The sequence below is a fragment of the Corvus kubaryi genome, unplaced genomic scaffold (assembly GCF_017639235.1).
Source record: "Corvus kubaryi isolate FWS band 111438036 unplaced genomic scaffold, C.kubaryi_AGA036_p1.0 37322, whole genome shotgun sequence".
In the NCBI taxonomy this organism is placed as follows: Eukaryota; Metazoa; Chordata; class Aves; order Passeriformes; family Corvidae; genus Corvus; species Corvus kubaryi.
The window spans coordinates 3137176-3154970 of record NW_024581101.1 but is presented as its reverse complement, the minus strand read 5'-3'; the positions used below and the strand labels follow the sequence as shown (position 1 = coordinate 3154970).

The 17795-nt window shown below is 42.5% G+C and overlaps 1 protein-coding gene across 2 annotated transcripts in view; it reads right to left on the bottom strand.

Annotated features, from left to right (window-relative positions):
- Window positions 1-17525, bottom strand: part of LOC121665262 (connector enhancer of kinase suppressor of ras 2-like) — a 174656-nt gene extending 157131 nt beyond the window's left edge. Inside the window, exons 1-2 of one of the 2 annotated variants that reach the window (XM_042029265.1) lie at window positions 17281-17525; window positions 16950-17023 (exon numbers count right to left, since the gene is read on the bottom strand). In XM_042029265.1, coding sequence (XP_041885199.1) covers window positions 16950-17023; window positions 17281-17321 — 115 coding nt within the window. In that variant the 5' untranslated portion in view covers window positions 17322-17525. The remainder of the gene's footprint in view (window positions 1-16949; window positions 17024-17280) is intronic. The other variant, XM_042029266.1, reaches the window with a different exon arrangement.
- Window positions 17526-17795: the final 270 nt, after the last annotated feature.

Genomic DNA, 17795 nt, shown 5'->3' with positions numbered 1-17795 from the left:
TCACCCATGGCTTTAGTTCTGGGAGTTCCACACCTGGAATTAATGCACAAAGAGACCAATATTTTCACTGTCTCAGTGGTGATCAAATATATTGTTCACTGGAAATATGAAAATCACCTGCTATCCTTGCCCTGAGAACGATGTCCCCTGGCTCTGTTTTACCTCCTGTGTCCCTTCCAAAGGGCACAGAGGCCTCCCACTCTCCCAAAATCATTTGGCCCAGGGGCTCCAGCTGCTGCTGTGTCAGGGTCTGTAATTAACCTGTGCAGGTTTCAGAATTCCAGCTTGGAATTTGTCACAAGTGCAGATTTGGATTCTCAGTGCAGAAAGAGAAGTTTGGCTGAAGAGATGCGCTGTCCTATTAGAATAATTTTCTGCCTAAAATTCATTCTTTCCTATCAGAAAGGAACACTAAGGAGTTTTGACAAAGCTGATGACATAATATATAAAATAGCTTTTCCAGGCAGTTCTGTGGCAGAAGATTCTTCATTTTGCTGCAACTCTCCGTTGTGATGCTTACATTTATTGGCTTAGTGTACTTGAGGAAGGGTTTTCTGGTTTGTTTTGATGTTTGTTTGATCTTTGCAACTCCAGCTTTTGAGAATGATCAACATTCCAGGCTGGCACTTTCTGCACAGTCTCTTGCAAAGACCCAGCTGCATCCTTCCAAAAGAGTTGGCTGCTCAAACACAGTGTTCCAGAATTGTCCATCTGTCTTGTTCGATGTCTTCCTCAGGCTGCTCCTCCTCCTTTCCCATTTCCATGCTGATGTCAAATTGGTTTGGGGGATAACAGCAAAGCAGCCCGGGCTCATCCATCGAACAGGATGCTCGGCACATCAAGCACTTGTGTTATGTTAACGGGGGAGAATCGCTGCTCGAGGGAGGCTGCTACAAAGCAGGTACTGATTTAATGCAAAGCTCCCAGATTGAAAGGGGTTTGCCGAGCCCGGTGTGCGGGGAATGTTAAGGAGCCCGTTCCCGTCATCCCTGCTGTACTTCCCACTCTCCCTCCTCTTCCAAGCCAACCTTGGATGCCGGGAACTGCGTGCAAAGGAAAACCTGAACCCAAGCTGGAACCAGTCTGGCCGCAATCAATGCAGAGCAGCTCATCATTTTTATTAACTGAATTCACTTTTTTCTTTTTTTTTTCTTTTTCTTTTTTCTTTTTTTTTTTTTTATCTGCGTCTCTTTTGAGGCTGGAGCCCATAAGATATCTATAATGGAGTTTATTTGAGAACTCCAGTTATGCACTTGAAAGGAAAAACAAGTTTATCCTTTCTAAGAGGAACATACAGGTAATGTATATTTAAATAACAAAAATATACGTTTAATGCATAGTTTAACATGCAAGTTCAGCTCTTGAAAAGGTGAAAATGTGAATTAATACCATTTTAAAAAATTACTAAAACCGTGAAAGCTCTATTAAAGGGAGCTTGCTGGAGTCAAGGAATTTCTGCTCCAGTCAGTTTTGGGATTAGAGCCAAGCTAAGCCCACAGGTGTCTGGAGGTTCACAGGAACAGACAAATGATCTCTGCAAGAGCTCTTTAGGTTCACAGAGCCAGTGCAGGGTTTGGCTCAGCAAGTCCACAAACTTGACTTTAATTCTTGTTCAAAAAGATCCAAAAGTGCCTTTGCCATTGGGCTCTTCAGTTCCACCAAACACCATTGATTTGTGGAATTTGTGTGGTCATGGACACAAAAATACACCGAATAATCCCATAATTCTGGAGGGGGCCCATGGATTTTAGTGACCCATTCAGTGCAGGGGCTGTTGATGTCACCCATGGGTTAATGAAGGAGTTTTAATTATATAATAACAAAAAATAAAAGTGGATTTTCCTTGACATTTTATGAGTCATTTGCTTTTGTTTCTAAATCCGTTTGGTTTTAGAAGCAGTTTGAGGGATCTTATCCCTGCCCATCATTGTTTTTCCTAAATAAATCCAGAATCCCTGAATGGTTTGGACTGGAAGGGACCTCAAAGCCCATCCAGTCCCACCCCCTTCCATGACCTTCCACTATCCCAGGCTGCTCCAAGCCCTGTCCAGCCTGGCCTTGGACGCTTCCAGGGACAGGACATCCTAACAAAAACCCTTGTAAAGGAAAATTCTCTAACTTGTTGCATCCCTCAAAACAAATGAAATACCAAAGCTGAGCACTCAATGCTGGAAAAAGTAGTCTGAGTAGTAAAACATTTCACTCTTTTAAAACTTTTTTTTGGTACCACACAATACAGGAAATTAATGTTTTTGTTTAATTTATTGAGTTTTTAATCTTGCAGTGTTTCTTCAACATAAGTAAATACAGTGAAGTATTTAAATGCTTTTGAATTCCTAGGGATTTGACACTCCCAAGTGTAATTTCAGCCTTTTAATGTTTATAAATATTTTATAAAAATACAGAATATATCATGGTTTAATTACTTAGGATGACTTATCCACTCTCTGAGAAGTTTTCTATAATTATCACCCACTTTTATCACAGAAAAATGTTGTTCTATCAAGAAAGATGATACCTACCACCACATTTTTAATTTATTTTATTTTATTTGCACCTTCTTGTTTTCCTCACCATCCTTCTCAGCCTCATCCTAATGCAAATCAAGGAGCTAATTTGCATGCAATACTTTAATTTCAAGCCTGGTAAGATGACATTGTTAAATATTTGCACTGTGTATTTTTATCAGCAGATTCTTCATCAGCCACATATTTCTGCAGCAGCGAATTTCAGCTAAAGTCAATGGGCACAGATTCCTAACTGCCACATAGAATTTCTGTTTTCTTCCTGACTGACCTGCTTGGAATAATTAGCTTTTTTCCTTATGCTGAGCTGACAGCTACCTGGGAAACAGCAGGGACTCTCAATGTTAATAATGCTGTGTGGCCCAAGGTCTTTTCCCTTAAATTCTTACCATAAAGAAGATTGCAGCAAGTCATATTTGTTGAATAAATTGGGAAGATGTCTCAGCTTAACAGAATCAGAGACAAAACCAAAATACACAAAGCAAGGACCAGAGGATTAATATTATATTTTCCCAGAGGCTTTGGTTCACCAAGTGCTTGGTTTATGGTGGCGAGATCTGTAAATGATTCCTGGTTAACACTTGGGTATGAATTAATGATGACCCAGCAAAGGGATCTGTGAGGGTGGCTTGGCTTTAGACAGGAAGGTTCTCCATGGCCTGGGGATAGCTCAGCACAGTCGCTGGGTGGAGAATCCTCAGGAATGTTTTTGACTGGCTCAGGGTACACCCTGCTCATGCTGCAGGTAATAAAGTGCCTGTAGCCAAACAGGCTCTCTCTGAGCCCCTGGGAGAGGAAAGGGCCCACAGGAGCGACTCTCTCAGGTTATCTGGGAAGTTCATGGACCATGCCACAGTTATCACCTTGGCTGATTTTCCCCAGGACCGTGGGGCTTCCTGCTGGCCCACACAAAACACAGCTGCTGTTCCTGCCCTCGCTGCCATCGTGTCACTCCCCCCCTTACACCTCCTGAGTGTTCACCTGAGCACTTGCAGCACACCCTACATCAGCTTAGAGGAGAAATTAGGAAGAAATCCTTGACTGTAGAGGTGGTGAGGCCCTGGCACAGGTTGTCCAGAGAGGTTGTGGACTCCCCATTCCTTTTTCAACACCAGGTTGGACAGGGCTTGGAGCAGCCTGGGATAGTGGAGGGTGTCCCTGCCCATGGCAGGGGGTGGCACTGGATGAGCTTCAAGGTCCCTTCCAACCCAAACCATTCCAGGATTCTCTGGTCAGAACTTTCTACTGAGTAAATCCATACTAAGTCTTGGCACTGCAGTGCAATGTAAACCCACAGCACACACGCATTTAGAAGAGAGGACAGCTCACCACTCGAAAACCAGTACTGCATAAAACGTTTTCTGAAAATGAGTTTTGAAAGCTCTTTGCTACTTTGAGCATGTCCCAAAGAAGTAAACTTGGTACCCTGACAGGCACTGCGCGGTTTTGGAGAGCTGTGAGGTGTAACAGGGACAGGAAGGTTCCGTTCCAGAGGGAAGCACATGGAGCACTCCTGAAGGCTTCGATGCTATCATTAAAAAGACTTTTCCCTTGTATTTTTGTAACAATTATCTAATGATTCACAACCCATATGCTTGTACCAGATGTTTGAACCTTCACAGGGCAAATCATATTTATTCCTTCAGATAAACCACTTCATACTACTTAATAATAATTCTCAGGATCATTATTATCATTCTCATCACTTCAAATCCAAACACAGCAAACATGATGAACAACACGCTTCAGTTTTTCCCCTTGATTAATGGGCTGTGTGTGTGCACAAAAACACTTCAGTTTGGAAGATGTGATTTCCCTGGTGAAGCCATTGCTAGCCAGATCTTTCCTGGAGCACTTTCCCTGCACTGTGGAACGATTGGAATTCACAAGTGCAAGCACCCAAAATGAAATTTTTCTGTGCTACAGATGCTAATGGCATTAATTGCCATTTCTCTACATTTCATTGTGTCTTGCGTCATTATTAAGAATTGTTACTCTTGAAATACTTGTGAAATATCTGCAAAATATTTGTGAAATACTTGTAAAACTCAGAACCTTTATTTGAATCATACTTGGTTTGCACTTCAGTCCCTAAGAACTCTTTCTGCTCCTTTAGCAACCCAAAACCGCCCAGAACAATGAAACACTGGAGTTTTGCTGTATTCCAGAGCCATTAAAAGAGTTAATAGTGCACAATGTAGATAAGGTTGTCATTACTCTTTGACAGTAAATATTGCTTTGTGCCAGGTTACCTGATCTGATAAGGAGCAGAACCTCCCAGCAGCAGGATGCTGATAATGATCCTGCCTTTACCCAGTGCCTCTCATCTCAGCAGCTCTGAACTCGGCTGCAAGAGCTGCACACAGACAATGTCATCCTTTCCTGAAATGCAGCACAGACTGGAATGTCATTGTCCATTAAAACAGGGGTGAACTGCAGATACAGTGAGAACAGGCAGTGCAATCCTCCTGCCAGGATCTGCAGGAGGGGAGGAGGCCAGAGCTTTTAACATTGTTTTTCAAAGCATTTTGACTGCTTTCCATCACCCCAGTCTGCTGGAATCTGTGTGGACCACAATACCATGCACTTTGATCAGGGTGAAAATGGAAATACCGCCGTGATGGCTTGGTTTAATAGAGATTTAGAAAAATTATCAGTTCCTGAACTGTAAATCCCGTATTTGCTTTTACATCAGCATATCCATTTCCAATTTGATGTTCTGCAAACCAGTGTCAGTGCATCTGTACATTAACAGTGCTTTTCACTTCCATAAAATCACAGAATCCCAAAATGGTCTGTGTTGGAAGGGACCTTAAAGCTCACCCCATGCCACCCCCTGCCATGGGCAGGGACACCTTCCACTATCCCAGGGTGCTCCAAGCCCCGTCCAGCCTGGCCTTGGACACTTCCAGGGATCCAGGGGCAGCCACAGCTTCTCGGGCACCCTGTGCCAGGGCCTCCCCACCCTCACAGCCAGGAATTCCTTCCCAATATCCCACCTAAATCTCCCTTCCTTCAGCTTAAAGCCATTCCCCCTGTCCTGGCACTAAATGCCCTTGTTTCATTGCAATTCCAGTGGCATATTTGCCTCTGTATCTTTTATCAGAAGTCATTCCAGCGTTTGTCCATAGCAGTCCCAGACTACCAGGACTTTCAATGGATTTCTAGGGAGGTTCTGTTTCAACTGCTGTTGATATCCTCCTCATCTACAAGCATTTATTGATTTTTAGAGCCAAATCAACGAGTAAAAACGTTGAGTGGGAAAAAGGAATTGCAAAGAGGCAAAATGGAAGATAATGGAGCTTGGAAATGAGGCTGGCTTTAACAAACCCTGCTTTAACAAACCCTGCTTTAACAAACACTGCTTCTTTGCTGCTTGCCAGTTGGTTCTATCAAGACAACCCTTGGTAGATCACTAGAAATTTTAAATCAAAAAAATAAAGAGACTATACTGCACTGTGATCTAAAGTATCCCTCAAGAATATTTCCTAATTAAACTGCTTGATCAGTTTTATTACCTTAATCAGTGCAGCCAGCCTGCAGGAGGTACTGCCACTTCTGTATCAAGGATCCTGCACTGCAAGAGTGGATTTATTTTCAGAGCTGTCTCTCTCTTTCTCACCAGACTGACTTTTGGGCCAGCTTTGCCTGTGTGTGAGGTTCACTGAAACGAGCTTAACCTCAGCCAGCTTTAGGACATGTATTGAAGAAAATTTAAAATTAAAAAAATGCTCTTCTTTTTGTGTTTTATGGTACAAGGGGTATTGACTGTCACTGGGATTGAAAACAACACAGATCACAGTGCATCCAGTCTGTAAATACCACGGAATCACTAATTCTTCAGGAAAGGTCTCAGTTAATGCCCCACTCCTAAGATTATTACAGGAGATTAAGGAAGACAACATAAGTTTTTTCAAATGCACAATTTCCAGTCCTTTTGAGGCATCATGTGAATTTATTTCAGAGCATAACTGATCATCTAGGTATGCAAACCAAGATTACTTGCCAAAAAGTCTTGACTACAGGAAGTGGTAAAATGACCTTCAGACCAAATTAATATGAAATAATCTTACCTTCAAACTCCTCCGTTCTTCTTGAAAGTAACTTAGAAACCTTGATTGTTTTTAACTCTCCAAAGAATCACAGCTCCTGTTTCAAAATGTAGTTGGCCAATATTTTAACTTATCTATTATATGGTCCTTTTTTTCCTTCTGAGAAATTTGTGGGTTTTCTCTGCACCAAATCCCAGTTATGCAAATTCTGTTATCGTTTTGGGAATGCTTAGTCATGGAGCTTCATTACCATGTTTTTGGGGATGGTAACTGTGGAGTAGAGGAAGACAGTAGCTCCAGAAGAATTAGTGATGGTCTGACAGACAAATATAAATTATTCTGGGATGTTTTGAACTGCTACAAATTGATAATAATTATGTTATCAGGCATGGATGCCTAGGAGGGTTAACCATAGGTGCAATTTATTTTCTTCTGCCCTTCCACCACTGTTGGTTATTTCATTATGAGGACAAACAGAGACTGGTCCAGGATGGCTTTAACACTGTGCTACAAGGTTTAATTTTGTCCTTTTATGTGGCAGCCTGCCAGTTTGCAGGCAAAAAAATTGAAATATTGTCTATCATTTTCTCCTGGAAAGACGGGATATTAATGAGATTTGAAAGAATCATTTGATGAGAATTTCAGCAATTCAAATTGAGTATGACATTGGAGGGTGAAAGGAAAGCAAGTCCTGGCACGCTGACATTGCACAGAAGAACTGGACAGCTTTGGTTCACTTGGAATTCCTGCCTGGATGCTGACATGGAAGCTGGAGATCCATCAAACATATCATGGCATATTTAAACCCCTTTGATAAAATGGCAGAGGTTATGTGGAATTAACTCGTTCCAAAAGCCAAGATTCCTCATCTATCAGCATCCGTGTATTGAAAAAGTTGATCATAAAAGAAAATGGAAATACAGAAAATGTTTTAAGAAGGAACTCTGCTGTTTTGATACCAGAGGAGACCTTACTAATGAAAGAACTACAGAACTACCTTCAGATAAATAAAATGTGTGGGGACACAAAGAGCCATCCACAGTAAATGGGGAATAGAAAAGCTTCTTTCCACAAGCTGAGTGGTATTGATGGCTCTTGGAATGATTCACAGATTGAATTAAAACACTTTCATTGAAGGATCATTTGAGCAATTTGGTTTCTAGTTAAAGTATTGCCTCATTGCTGATATGCAAATAATGATTGCTGCTGCTGCTGCCACAAAAGGCATTGATAATTTGGCCCGAGAATTTTCAAATAAACAACAAAAAGTTAATATGATGTCCCAGTGTATCTTTCTTTCAGCAGGTGATGGCTTCCTTAGCACATTTCTCAGTGTTTTTAAGCCCACTTATGGAAGCCTTGAAAAGGGTTTTCCTCCAATTTTCTAAAAAATTTTAATTTTTTTAACTTATCCTTTAAGTTTATCTTTCTATTTCTATCCTATGTGGAAATTTCTTGTCTATTATTCTAATTTATCTTTTTTATTACTCAGATAATTATTTGTTGCATTTTTGATGGATTATTCGCTAGCTCTCTTCATTCTCCAGAATTTATTTCTGCAAGAACAGCACTGCTGAGCTACTACCCTAAGTGGATCCATTTCTTTTTATCTGACATTCAAGTAGTGAATATTCTAAACTCTATTGGTTCTGAACTTTTCTTACATTACTCTACATGTTCCCTCCAACCACATGATACAAATGTAAATTTCAAGGGTTTTTTTTCTCTGCTTTGAGTGTCTTTTTCCTCTGTAAACTACAAAGTTGTTTTTTTGTGTAACTAAGGGAATTTCTCAGTGTGGCTTGGCAATGAACAATTGAAATCTCTTGACAATGGGCAATTAAAATCTCTCCTTAGTGTTCTGTAATTGAGGGCATTTTCATGAGTGATCAGTAACAGATGCCTACAGAGGACTTCCCTGGATTTAGGAATGTGCCCGCAGCAGCACATTCCTTTGTAGTGTAAGATCATGGAATTCCAGAATGGTTTGGATTGGAAGGGACCTTAAAGCCCATCCAGTGCCACCCTGCCATGGGCAGGGACAACTTCCACTATCCCAGCCCCAATGTCCAACCTGGCCTTGGACACTCCCAGGGATGGGGCAGCCACAGCTTCTCTGGGAACCTGTGCATCCCTATCCATTGGCAAGGATTTCATAAAAAGATACCTCTGTTAAACCTCTACATCTCCCAGGGAAGCAGCATCTCATGGCCTGAAAGAAAACTGAGGAGCATCCAGGATATTCACAGGAGATTTTAATGGAGAATCAGTGAAACAGCAACATTTGCCTTCTTCCAGCTGCCCCTTAAAGCTCCCAGGAGCTGTGCTTGGCTTCTTGAGGCTGGTGGTTTTCACCTCCCCCGGGGATTTTGGATGCACTTCACTTCCAAATCACTGCAATCCTCTCCAAGATATTCAAAGCTAGAAATTTTTGATGTTAAATGAACAAATTCCTTCACAATCTGATGCTTATTGTCCGTCTCGTTATGTAAAAGGCAAGAAAAATGCTGCTGGAGAGGCATGTGAACAAACAGGAGGAGAGAGACAAAAAAGGAATGGGGGAAGCTGGTGGAGAGAGAGAGAAGTAAAACATGCTTTAATTCAGGTGATCATTGGCATGTCTGAGCTGTCAGGCTGACACCACTGTCTGCCTGCACTCAGAGAGAGTTTTTCACGTAAAAGAAGCAGATGTGCCAAAAGAATCCTTTCTAGAGATGTAGTAGGTTCAGCACACTCACACAAAACACAGTTTCTGCCTTAAGAACTCCTGAAATCCGTACAGATTTTCTAGGCTTTGTTTGATGCTTAGAATGAAAAAGATGGACAAATTTGTAGGGAATAAAGCTGAATGCATTTTGTAAAATTACTGGCTGCTACGGTTTCATTTCAAACATGCCACCTACGTTAGAACTAAAAACGCTCCACAGTCTTTTTATAATTCATCTTTGCTGGAAAACAGTTGGTGGAGAATTTGAGTAGGAAAACCCAAACATTGCATTGGCCTTGAATCCTCCTGAGCACTTCTGTGCAGAGGGTCAGCAAGGATATGTTTTGGGAGCTGTTTGAGTGTTAGTTAATCAGAAATAAATTCATTTTGATTCATCACTAGAGCCCTTCACAAATACAACCTCATAATTTTTCCTCTCTCTGAATCCTTTTAGAGTAACTCCTGAACCGCCACTTTCCAGCTCCTGCCCTCACTGCAATGGCATCAGGGAAGAGGACGTCAAGCTTACTAGAAAACCTAAACTGCAAAAGTAGCAATTTAAATTAGTGAGGCAAAGCAGCATGTAGAAGATATCCACAAAATTACTCTGGGTGGAGAGGACGAATGCAGCTTATTGCTCAGCAATATTTGATACTACAGTGTTTTATTCAGTAAAATGCTTCATTTAATAACAAGAGTGTCACTAATTTCAGCAGCAGAGCAACAACCTCCATTTCTGTCAACGTGGCAGGACAGCAGTTCTGAAAGGATGGCATTAAAAGGATAAGCTCTGTCTGTTTTAGCCTTGAAAGCCTTGTAGGCGTTAAAACAATTTTGCAAGAGGACAAATCGCAGTTTACTTTTCGCTTTCCTTTTTTCCTTCATTGCAGACAGAAACACAAGACATTGAACCCATCAGAATGAGAAGTAAGGAGATTTCTTAGGCAGGAATATTTCTTTACCCAAGCACAGCACACATTTAGAAGCCTTCCTCGAGGACAGGCCCAGGGAACATGGAGATGCCTTCCCATGGGTTTTGAGACAGGATCTGGAACAGAGCTTTGCCTGGCACTCCCCCATCTAGGCAGTGTTTTCCATGCACTAAAATGATATTCATAATGTATTTTTCTGCACAACGCAATGTTTCTCAAACTGCCTTCCAACCCAGGCAGTCAGGAATCTTGTAGCACTGAGACCTTCTGCTCTTTTCCTAGGAAATCCACATTTTCCAAACTGGTAAGAGTGTTACACACAGAGTTCTCAGTGTTAGGTACATGGGCTGATGTCAATCCTGCCAAGGGAAGGAAAAATTTAGAAACTGGAATGAGTGGGGCAGGAAAGTCTGGGAAGAAACCATGAAAGCATCTTTTTGCTGAGCAGGATCCAGGGTCTTTGCAGTTTCCTGACATACAGCACTTCATTTAATGTGGTCTGAAAGTCTTACCCACAGGAGCAAATTTATCCTGAATTTTGCTTCATAAGATGAAACACTATGAAATAATGGAGAGCTGGAGAAGGTTGAGCTCTTCTGAATTTGCATTGCCACTCTGTCCTCCCTGGGATGGTCAGGACTGGGAGCAAGTTGGGGGTTTTGCATAATTTTTTACACATGGTAAAGGTTACAAGGCACAGCAATGCGTGACACATTGTCTGACTGCTGATATTAAGCTGCAAGACAATAAAGTAAATTTCTTTACATAATGACCTGAAAGATTAGTTACGCTTGATAAATGTGACTTGAGAGACTTTCACTGAGCTCAGACTTTTTCTCTGGGAGCAGAATTGCATTTCTTAAAAAGGTCTGAACATATCTGCTTTATAGATAGGGCAATTTCAGAATATAGTCCTAAATAACCTGATAATAAATACAGACCATTAAATAGCTAAATGTTGCTGAAATCTTTTATGGAGATAGTGCTAATCCAGTCCATTCTTGGAAGATATATAGCCCAGTTTCTAATTGGTCCTCAAAGAGGAGTTAGTGAAGGTGAGGTAATAGTGATAGGGATGCAGACATACCTCAGCCAAAACAATTTCCATCGAGAATTACAGATAGGCTTGATTTAGGGAGGTCTGTGGGCACTATTTTGCTGTGGGCCAGCTGGTCACGACCCCAGCCACGGCTGCAGTTACTGGGAGGGCACAAACTGGAGCCATGGGCTCAGCAAAGTGTTTTGTTGTCCTTCCAGGCTGCCAGTGGTGCACAAGCTGAATTAAAAGTGGTGACAGTCAAAGCCTTGAGGGCACTGGCTCTTGGTAATCCTGCCAGTCTTCTGAGCTCTGTTTGGTACCTTAACCTCTTGGGCAGGTATCAAGGTTTGGGAATGTTGGTGGAAGTGGAGCAGGTCTGTGCTTGCTTCTGGGCTGCAGGTCTGCTGCCCTCCTTGTGAAACACAGCAGGAAGACTTCTGAGCTCTAGACATTTGGACATTATCTCCCATGGTTATTCTGGGAAATAGAAACTGAGAAACATCCAGGAGGAAGACAGAGGTATAATCTCTTCAGGACTGTTTCACATTTCAAAGATGAGGGTGATTCCCATGCAAGAAACCATCCCAAGGTCTTGTCTGAGTTGGAAGAGTCACATTAGGTGACTCTGCTGGGGACAGACTGGGCACAGAAACTCTTTCAGAGGGATGTTGGAGCTCTTCTTAGTTGTATTCAAAACCTCCTACAAAGGGAATGGCCCAAGCTGCCCGGACAGCTCATTCCAACACTTAACTGAGCTAAACATTGGGAACTTGTTCCCTGAAATGTGACCTTTAGCACTTACATGGCAAAGTTGTCAGCTCTGAGGTGGGTTCTGCTGACCCTTTAAAAGCAAATAGTTTACAGCACTCAGCAGTTGTTCACAAAACTCATTACTAAGAAGCATTAAAGTCCAAAACTTGTAAGAGAAATCGGGGAGGAATTGCAGCCAATTCTGATTCAGTGACTTCCTAGAGACAACTGGAAATGTGGTGCCAGTGGAACACAGGAATCCAAGGGGGAGCCACAACAGCAAATTGTTTGTTTCAGTTGTAAAATTGGTGAGAGCAGAAGGAAAACGATGAAACCTTTACCTTAGAACAGCTTGGAAATTCAGCACTAATTCTGTATTTGTGGCCCAGGTCCCTTCCAAACCTATTTGTCTTCAGAAAGAGCTGAAAAGATGCTACAAAACCTACATTTTTCTAAATAAGGGATGACCTCTGTTAACTCCTCCAGTTTCAAACTGCATCTCATGGAATTGTGTTCCTGCATTATGGGATTCCGAGGTCAGGAAGGGGGATCAGGGAAGCCAAGGATCACCCAGCTCAGCACCTACAGGGCTGCTTTGGCTGGAGATCATTACATTCAGCTGTGCTTCCAGCACATTCTGAGATTTGATAAATACGATGTCCTGCACAGAGAGGAGGCTCCCTGGCTATGACACATTGCTCCAGCACAGGTAGTGAGTGATCTAATGGGAAGCAAAGCAAGAGGGAGAGGGGTTTGCCGGAGCCCGGCGTGATGCGAATGTTAACAAGTCCTCTCACGTCATCAGCTTCCCTGCTCTCCACGCCCTCCCTCCCTGCCTTTCTCTTTTATGAGCCAGCCTGAAATCAGGGAATTACACGCTAAGGAAAACCCTTCAGCTAAACATATAATTATTCTGCACAGGATCAGTGCAGCACAGTTAATCAGTTTACCAACTGAATTAATTTTTATTTTTTTATGTCTCCATCTCCTGTTGAGGGTGCAGAAATTCTAGATTTAAAGGGGAAAAAATGGCTTGCAGTTGTGAAATGAGTATCTACAGCAGACCATTTATTAGGAGAGAAACCTCCACTGCAGGCTGTTTTGGCAGACAAACCTGTCAGTCCCCAGGACTTTGAATCACGGACTCTGTGTGGAGTTATTACAGGTACTTAAGGAATAGCTGGTTTCCCATTTTAATTTTCAGCTGTTCAGTAACACTGAAAGTCACAGCTGTGTTTCATTGCATTGTGTTTCATTCCATTTCCTTGGACTGCTTTGAAAAGTGAGTATTTATTTGGACAGAGGTGTCCCTTCCCTGTAAATGAGTTCACATTATAAATGACCTACTTGTAAACTGCTCCCCTTAGGAAGTACAACATCTCCAATGCTGTTGGTTGTAAAAGTACAGAGAACACCCTTCAGATTCTGCCTCCAATGGAAACACAAGCTACCAACCTTTCATTAATTCAGTAAGACATCCTACCTCCCCTGTGCACCCCAAACCCCCAGATTCTGTACAGGACTCCCCTCCTCAGTGCATTCTAAAATAGATGGGTTTGGGTTTGGAGAGTTCACTGATAACCTGCAAACCTGAGTTTCACAGGGAGCTTCTGCGCCAAAAAGCAACCAAAGTCTGCAGGTAAAGCATTCCAGATGCACATCTTGGAGGGCAGTTTGTCATTTACTCACACTAAGATGATAAACCTAATCCAAGGAGAAACTGACCTGTCAGAAACCTCTCTGATCCCCAAGGTGCTGGTGAGCTTTATGGGCAATGCTTCTTTTCCAGTGGGGCCACAACGGAATCTGGGCAAGGCAAAGGCTTTTCCTAAAGTACCTTTGGGTCCATAGTACACATCCCCAGGAAATCAGGTAAGTTATGTAAGAAATGGGTGTATACCAGGGGAAATACCTGTTCATTTTCTGAAGTAAAAACCATTTAGAGACCTTTAAAATTTTGGAAAATTTGGGGGAAAAAAAGAATGCTGACTGAAAACTGTTGCTAAAAATATCTTCCCAATTAATGTTTTCAGCTCCTTTGAAACCTTCCTTTTTAGCCACAGTGCCTTCTGCTGTATCTGCTAAACTTTACAAAATATTTTTTGTATAAAGACAGTTTCTTTAACACGAAAGTATCCAGAGTTTTTACTTCTAGATCCTTTGACAGCCTCAGGAATCAATTTCTCCAGACCTGCATGGCCTTTTCAGGTTGTCCACACCATCAGATGCAGTTCCCTAATTGAATTCCAGTTGAGTGCATTCCCGAGAAAGGAACTGTGGATAAATACAAGATGCCAACTTGTCATTACAATGTTCCTTAAAGCCTACCAATTTTTACTTTTTTTGGCAAGTAACATTTCCTAAAGGAAAAGAACAGAAGGGTGTCTCCTCTTGGGGGGGGGGCTCAGGCTGCAGTGGCTGCTCTCATCAGATGCTCGAACCAGGACACATTCTGGGGACCTGGGTCTCAAACCATTAACATCATTTTTGTGGCTTCCTTCCATCTTCTCTACAATTATTTGATGCTTCTGGTACTCACTGCTAGTTAGTTTCAAAAGATGGGCTTTGCTAAGAGGTTTTAGAAATAAGTTACAATGCCTTCAATGAATATGATAAATGCAACTTTTTAAAGTGTGTTGCTATAATTTCCCCGTGAAATACGCTATCGTTTACAGTCTCCACCAATAAAACTAATTGCCTACATATTTTTAAGCCCCCCAAAGGTATATTCCAGTGGCAGTGTTTGTTCCATTGCTTGTTAACATGTTGCTATCTACAGTCAAAATAATACTCATTCAAAAACGGGTAATTTTTTGAAAGCATCTTTTAAATTTATCTTTTAGTGGTGTGAAAGAAGTGACCTTTCAGAATAGAAGGAATACATAAAATCACTGAAAATTACTGCCTGTGCAGACCTTTGACCTCTCTGGCACATGGATTTAGCAGAGTGACTGTAGCCAATGGAGCTGAGCTACAGAACACATGGAAATTACAGGCAAACAGTGGCCACAGTTGGGCAATTTTTGCAAAGTGAGGTAGTTACAAGTAGTTTAAAACTGATTCTGGTCTGCCATTTGTGTGGGTTAAGTCTTTTCTTTGGCTGCAACTGAACTTTGCATCTGCAAAGGTAAACACTGGCATAAAAAGGGGTCTTGTAATATTAACATGGGGGGAATGGACAAATGTGCAACTTTCCTGTTTGTGGATGTGCAGCTCCAGTTACCAATGAAAATATCCACATTGTGAATACTTCAGTGTTCATAGCATTATCTTTATTTATGCTTGAACACAGAGGCACAGCACTGACAATGCTGCCTACTCCAGATATCCCTGTGGATGGTCCATATGTAGTCTGGTATGGAAATCCAACTGTCAGGCAACTCCAGACATTTAAAAACCTGCTGCTTGTATGACCTTCCTCCACTGCACATCATGGATTACTGTTCCCCAGGATGCAATTAGTCTGCATCAGAAAGCATAAAAAAGTAGCAGGAAGTATTTTTAAATTTAGCAACAAGTATTCTACACACTTTGACACTTAATTTACATTATAATTCAATTAAGGAGTTAAAATAGCAGTGGTCTGTCCACTTTTTAACTCTTTCGTGTACTGAGAATGAAGGTGTGGATCAGAAAATTCCTGTGCACATACATTAGGATTTGACATCACCTAATGACATTGGAGCGTGGGAATCAATCCTATATCTAAAGGTTTCAGGATCCATCCCAACAACCTGCTCAAGCCCTCCCAATTACCCTGAGTTCCCAAACACCTGAGAAACAAAGTACACACATTCCCCTAGACACCGTTTGCTTCACAAGACTCTGTGCTTGTAAAAGAATAATTAGCTGATAATGGCAACGTGTCTGATGAGCACCAAAACAGCCCAATTTCAGCGAATTGAGGAGATGCAGCTCAGCAAAATGAGATCAGAACCATTCCCATATTAATGAGAATACTTTGAAAGCTTTAAGGACATTAGAGTGGGCATCCAATTTAACCCTTCCATAAGTTCATCACATTACGGGAATCATTTCCATGAGTAACCTACACCCCAAATTTGCACCTCTTCTCCTTATATAACAGAGATCCCCCGTGGCAGGAATTATTTGTCTCAAAGACAGACAGCTCATCAGAAGCCCCGTATAACAACACTAATACATCCCACTGTGGGAATACATTTTCCCCCCACTCCGGAGAAATTTAAACCACTTATCATCAGGAACAACCCCTCGCCCTCCCATCCATCCCAGTCTGTTTGCAGCACAGCCGAGCATTGTCAGGCAAAACATGTCACAGCTGACGGCTGTGTTGTGAAACTGCGAATGTGCCGGGAAATCATCATTCCTGTCAAGTTATCCCGGCGAGTTTCCCCGCGGAGCCGTGCTCAGCCCTGCGCCTTCCCACCGCTGGCGCGGACGCGGAGCCTCGGACACGCGGCTGGGCAGCCTGGACAGGGCAGGACACGTCCCTAAAGGAGCCTGGACAGAGCAGGACACGTTCCTAAAGGAGCAGGATGCCTCAGTCCAGCCCCGGCGCCTGGTGCTCCTTGTGGTACCCAAAACTACAGACAAGTACTGCACAGCCACTGCATCAGATCACCTGATATGAGCAAACCAGACCTAATCAGGGCAAATTTAAAGCAGCCAAACATCCCGACGTTACCCTGTGCGAGGCATAATGGAGTCGTGAGACACAAACACTTTCTGTCTGCATTGTCCAACAAATGCAGTTGATCCCGGCTCCGTTCTCGGCAGCAATTCCCACAACACAGCACAGCTGAAGCAGCCTCTCCTCAGCCCTGCCTCTAACAACTACCGGGCAAAGCAGCATAGGGATGATCAGAACTGAATAAACTCTTCCCAAAACAAAGAATGCGAGAGCACGGATGCAAATTGCCAGGATCCAAAGTACAGACAATACACGGCAATAAACGATCCTACCTTTCATCCAATCCACTACTTGCTTGGGCGTCCACTTGCTAATAGGTTCCATAACGAGAGCCATCATCAGATCACTTTATCATTCACACCAAAATCAGGGGAAAAAGGAGAGAAAAATTGTATCAGAGCATGGCTGGGCTACGAGAGCTGTCGGATTTTACAGTGCAGTTCAAAGAGAAGATGATGCTTTGTCCCTCCAGGTTCCTCCTGCACTGATTCAGTAATGTATAAAATTACACTGCTTGATCAGCTCTGGCACCTCCCCCACTGCACACAGCCTGCAACACCCGGAGCACCGAGCCAGGAAATGGTGCAGTACAGACTTACTTACCAAAGCCTCTGCCCGCCGAGCCACCGGCACGGATAAAACATGGCATTGCACACGGAGCAATCCACACCGGAGCTGCTCCGCACGCCGAGTTTGACGGAGCTGCTTTATTCCAAGGAGCCCTGGGATCTTCATTAGGGAATATGTCACTACTGTAACTTGATAGCAGATTGTCTTGGCTTCATTGTGAATATGCTGACTGTCACTCGGCTTAAAGTGAAGATAGAAACGTCAGAATATCGCCTGGCATCTGGCAAAATGCTGAGCATCTCCATCTTTACAATGCAAAATGTTGCTGGAGTCTTGTACTATATAATCATGTAATTCAGAATGTCAAACACAGTATGAAAAGTCTTACCCAAGAAAAAAACTACTGGGAGAAAACTCTCTGTTTTTTCTGGCCACATTCAGAGCCAGGATATTTCCTCCTATGAGCTGCTCATTTTGTAGTGGAAGAATGACAGCATCAAGGAGTCAATTTGTACTACTACAGCACTTTAGGATAGACAAGTACAGCA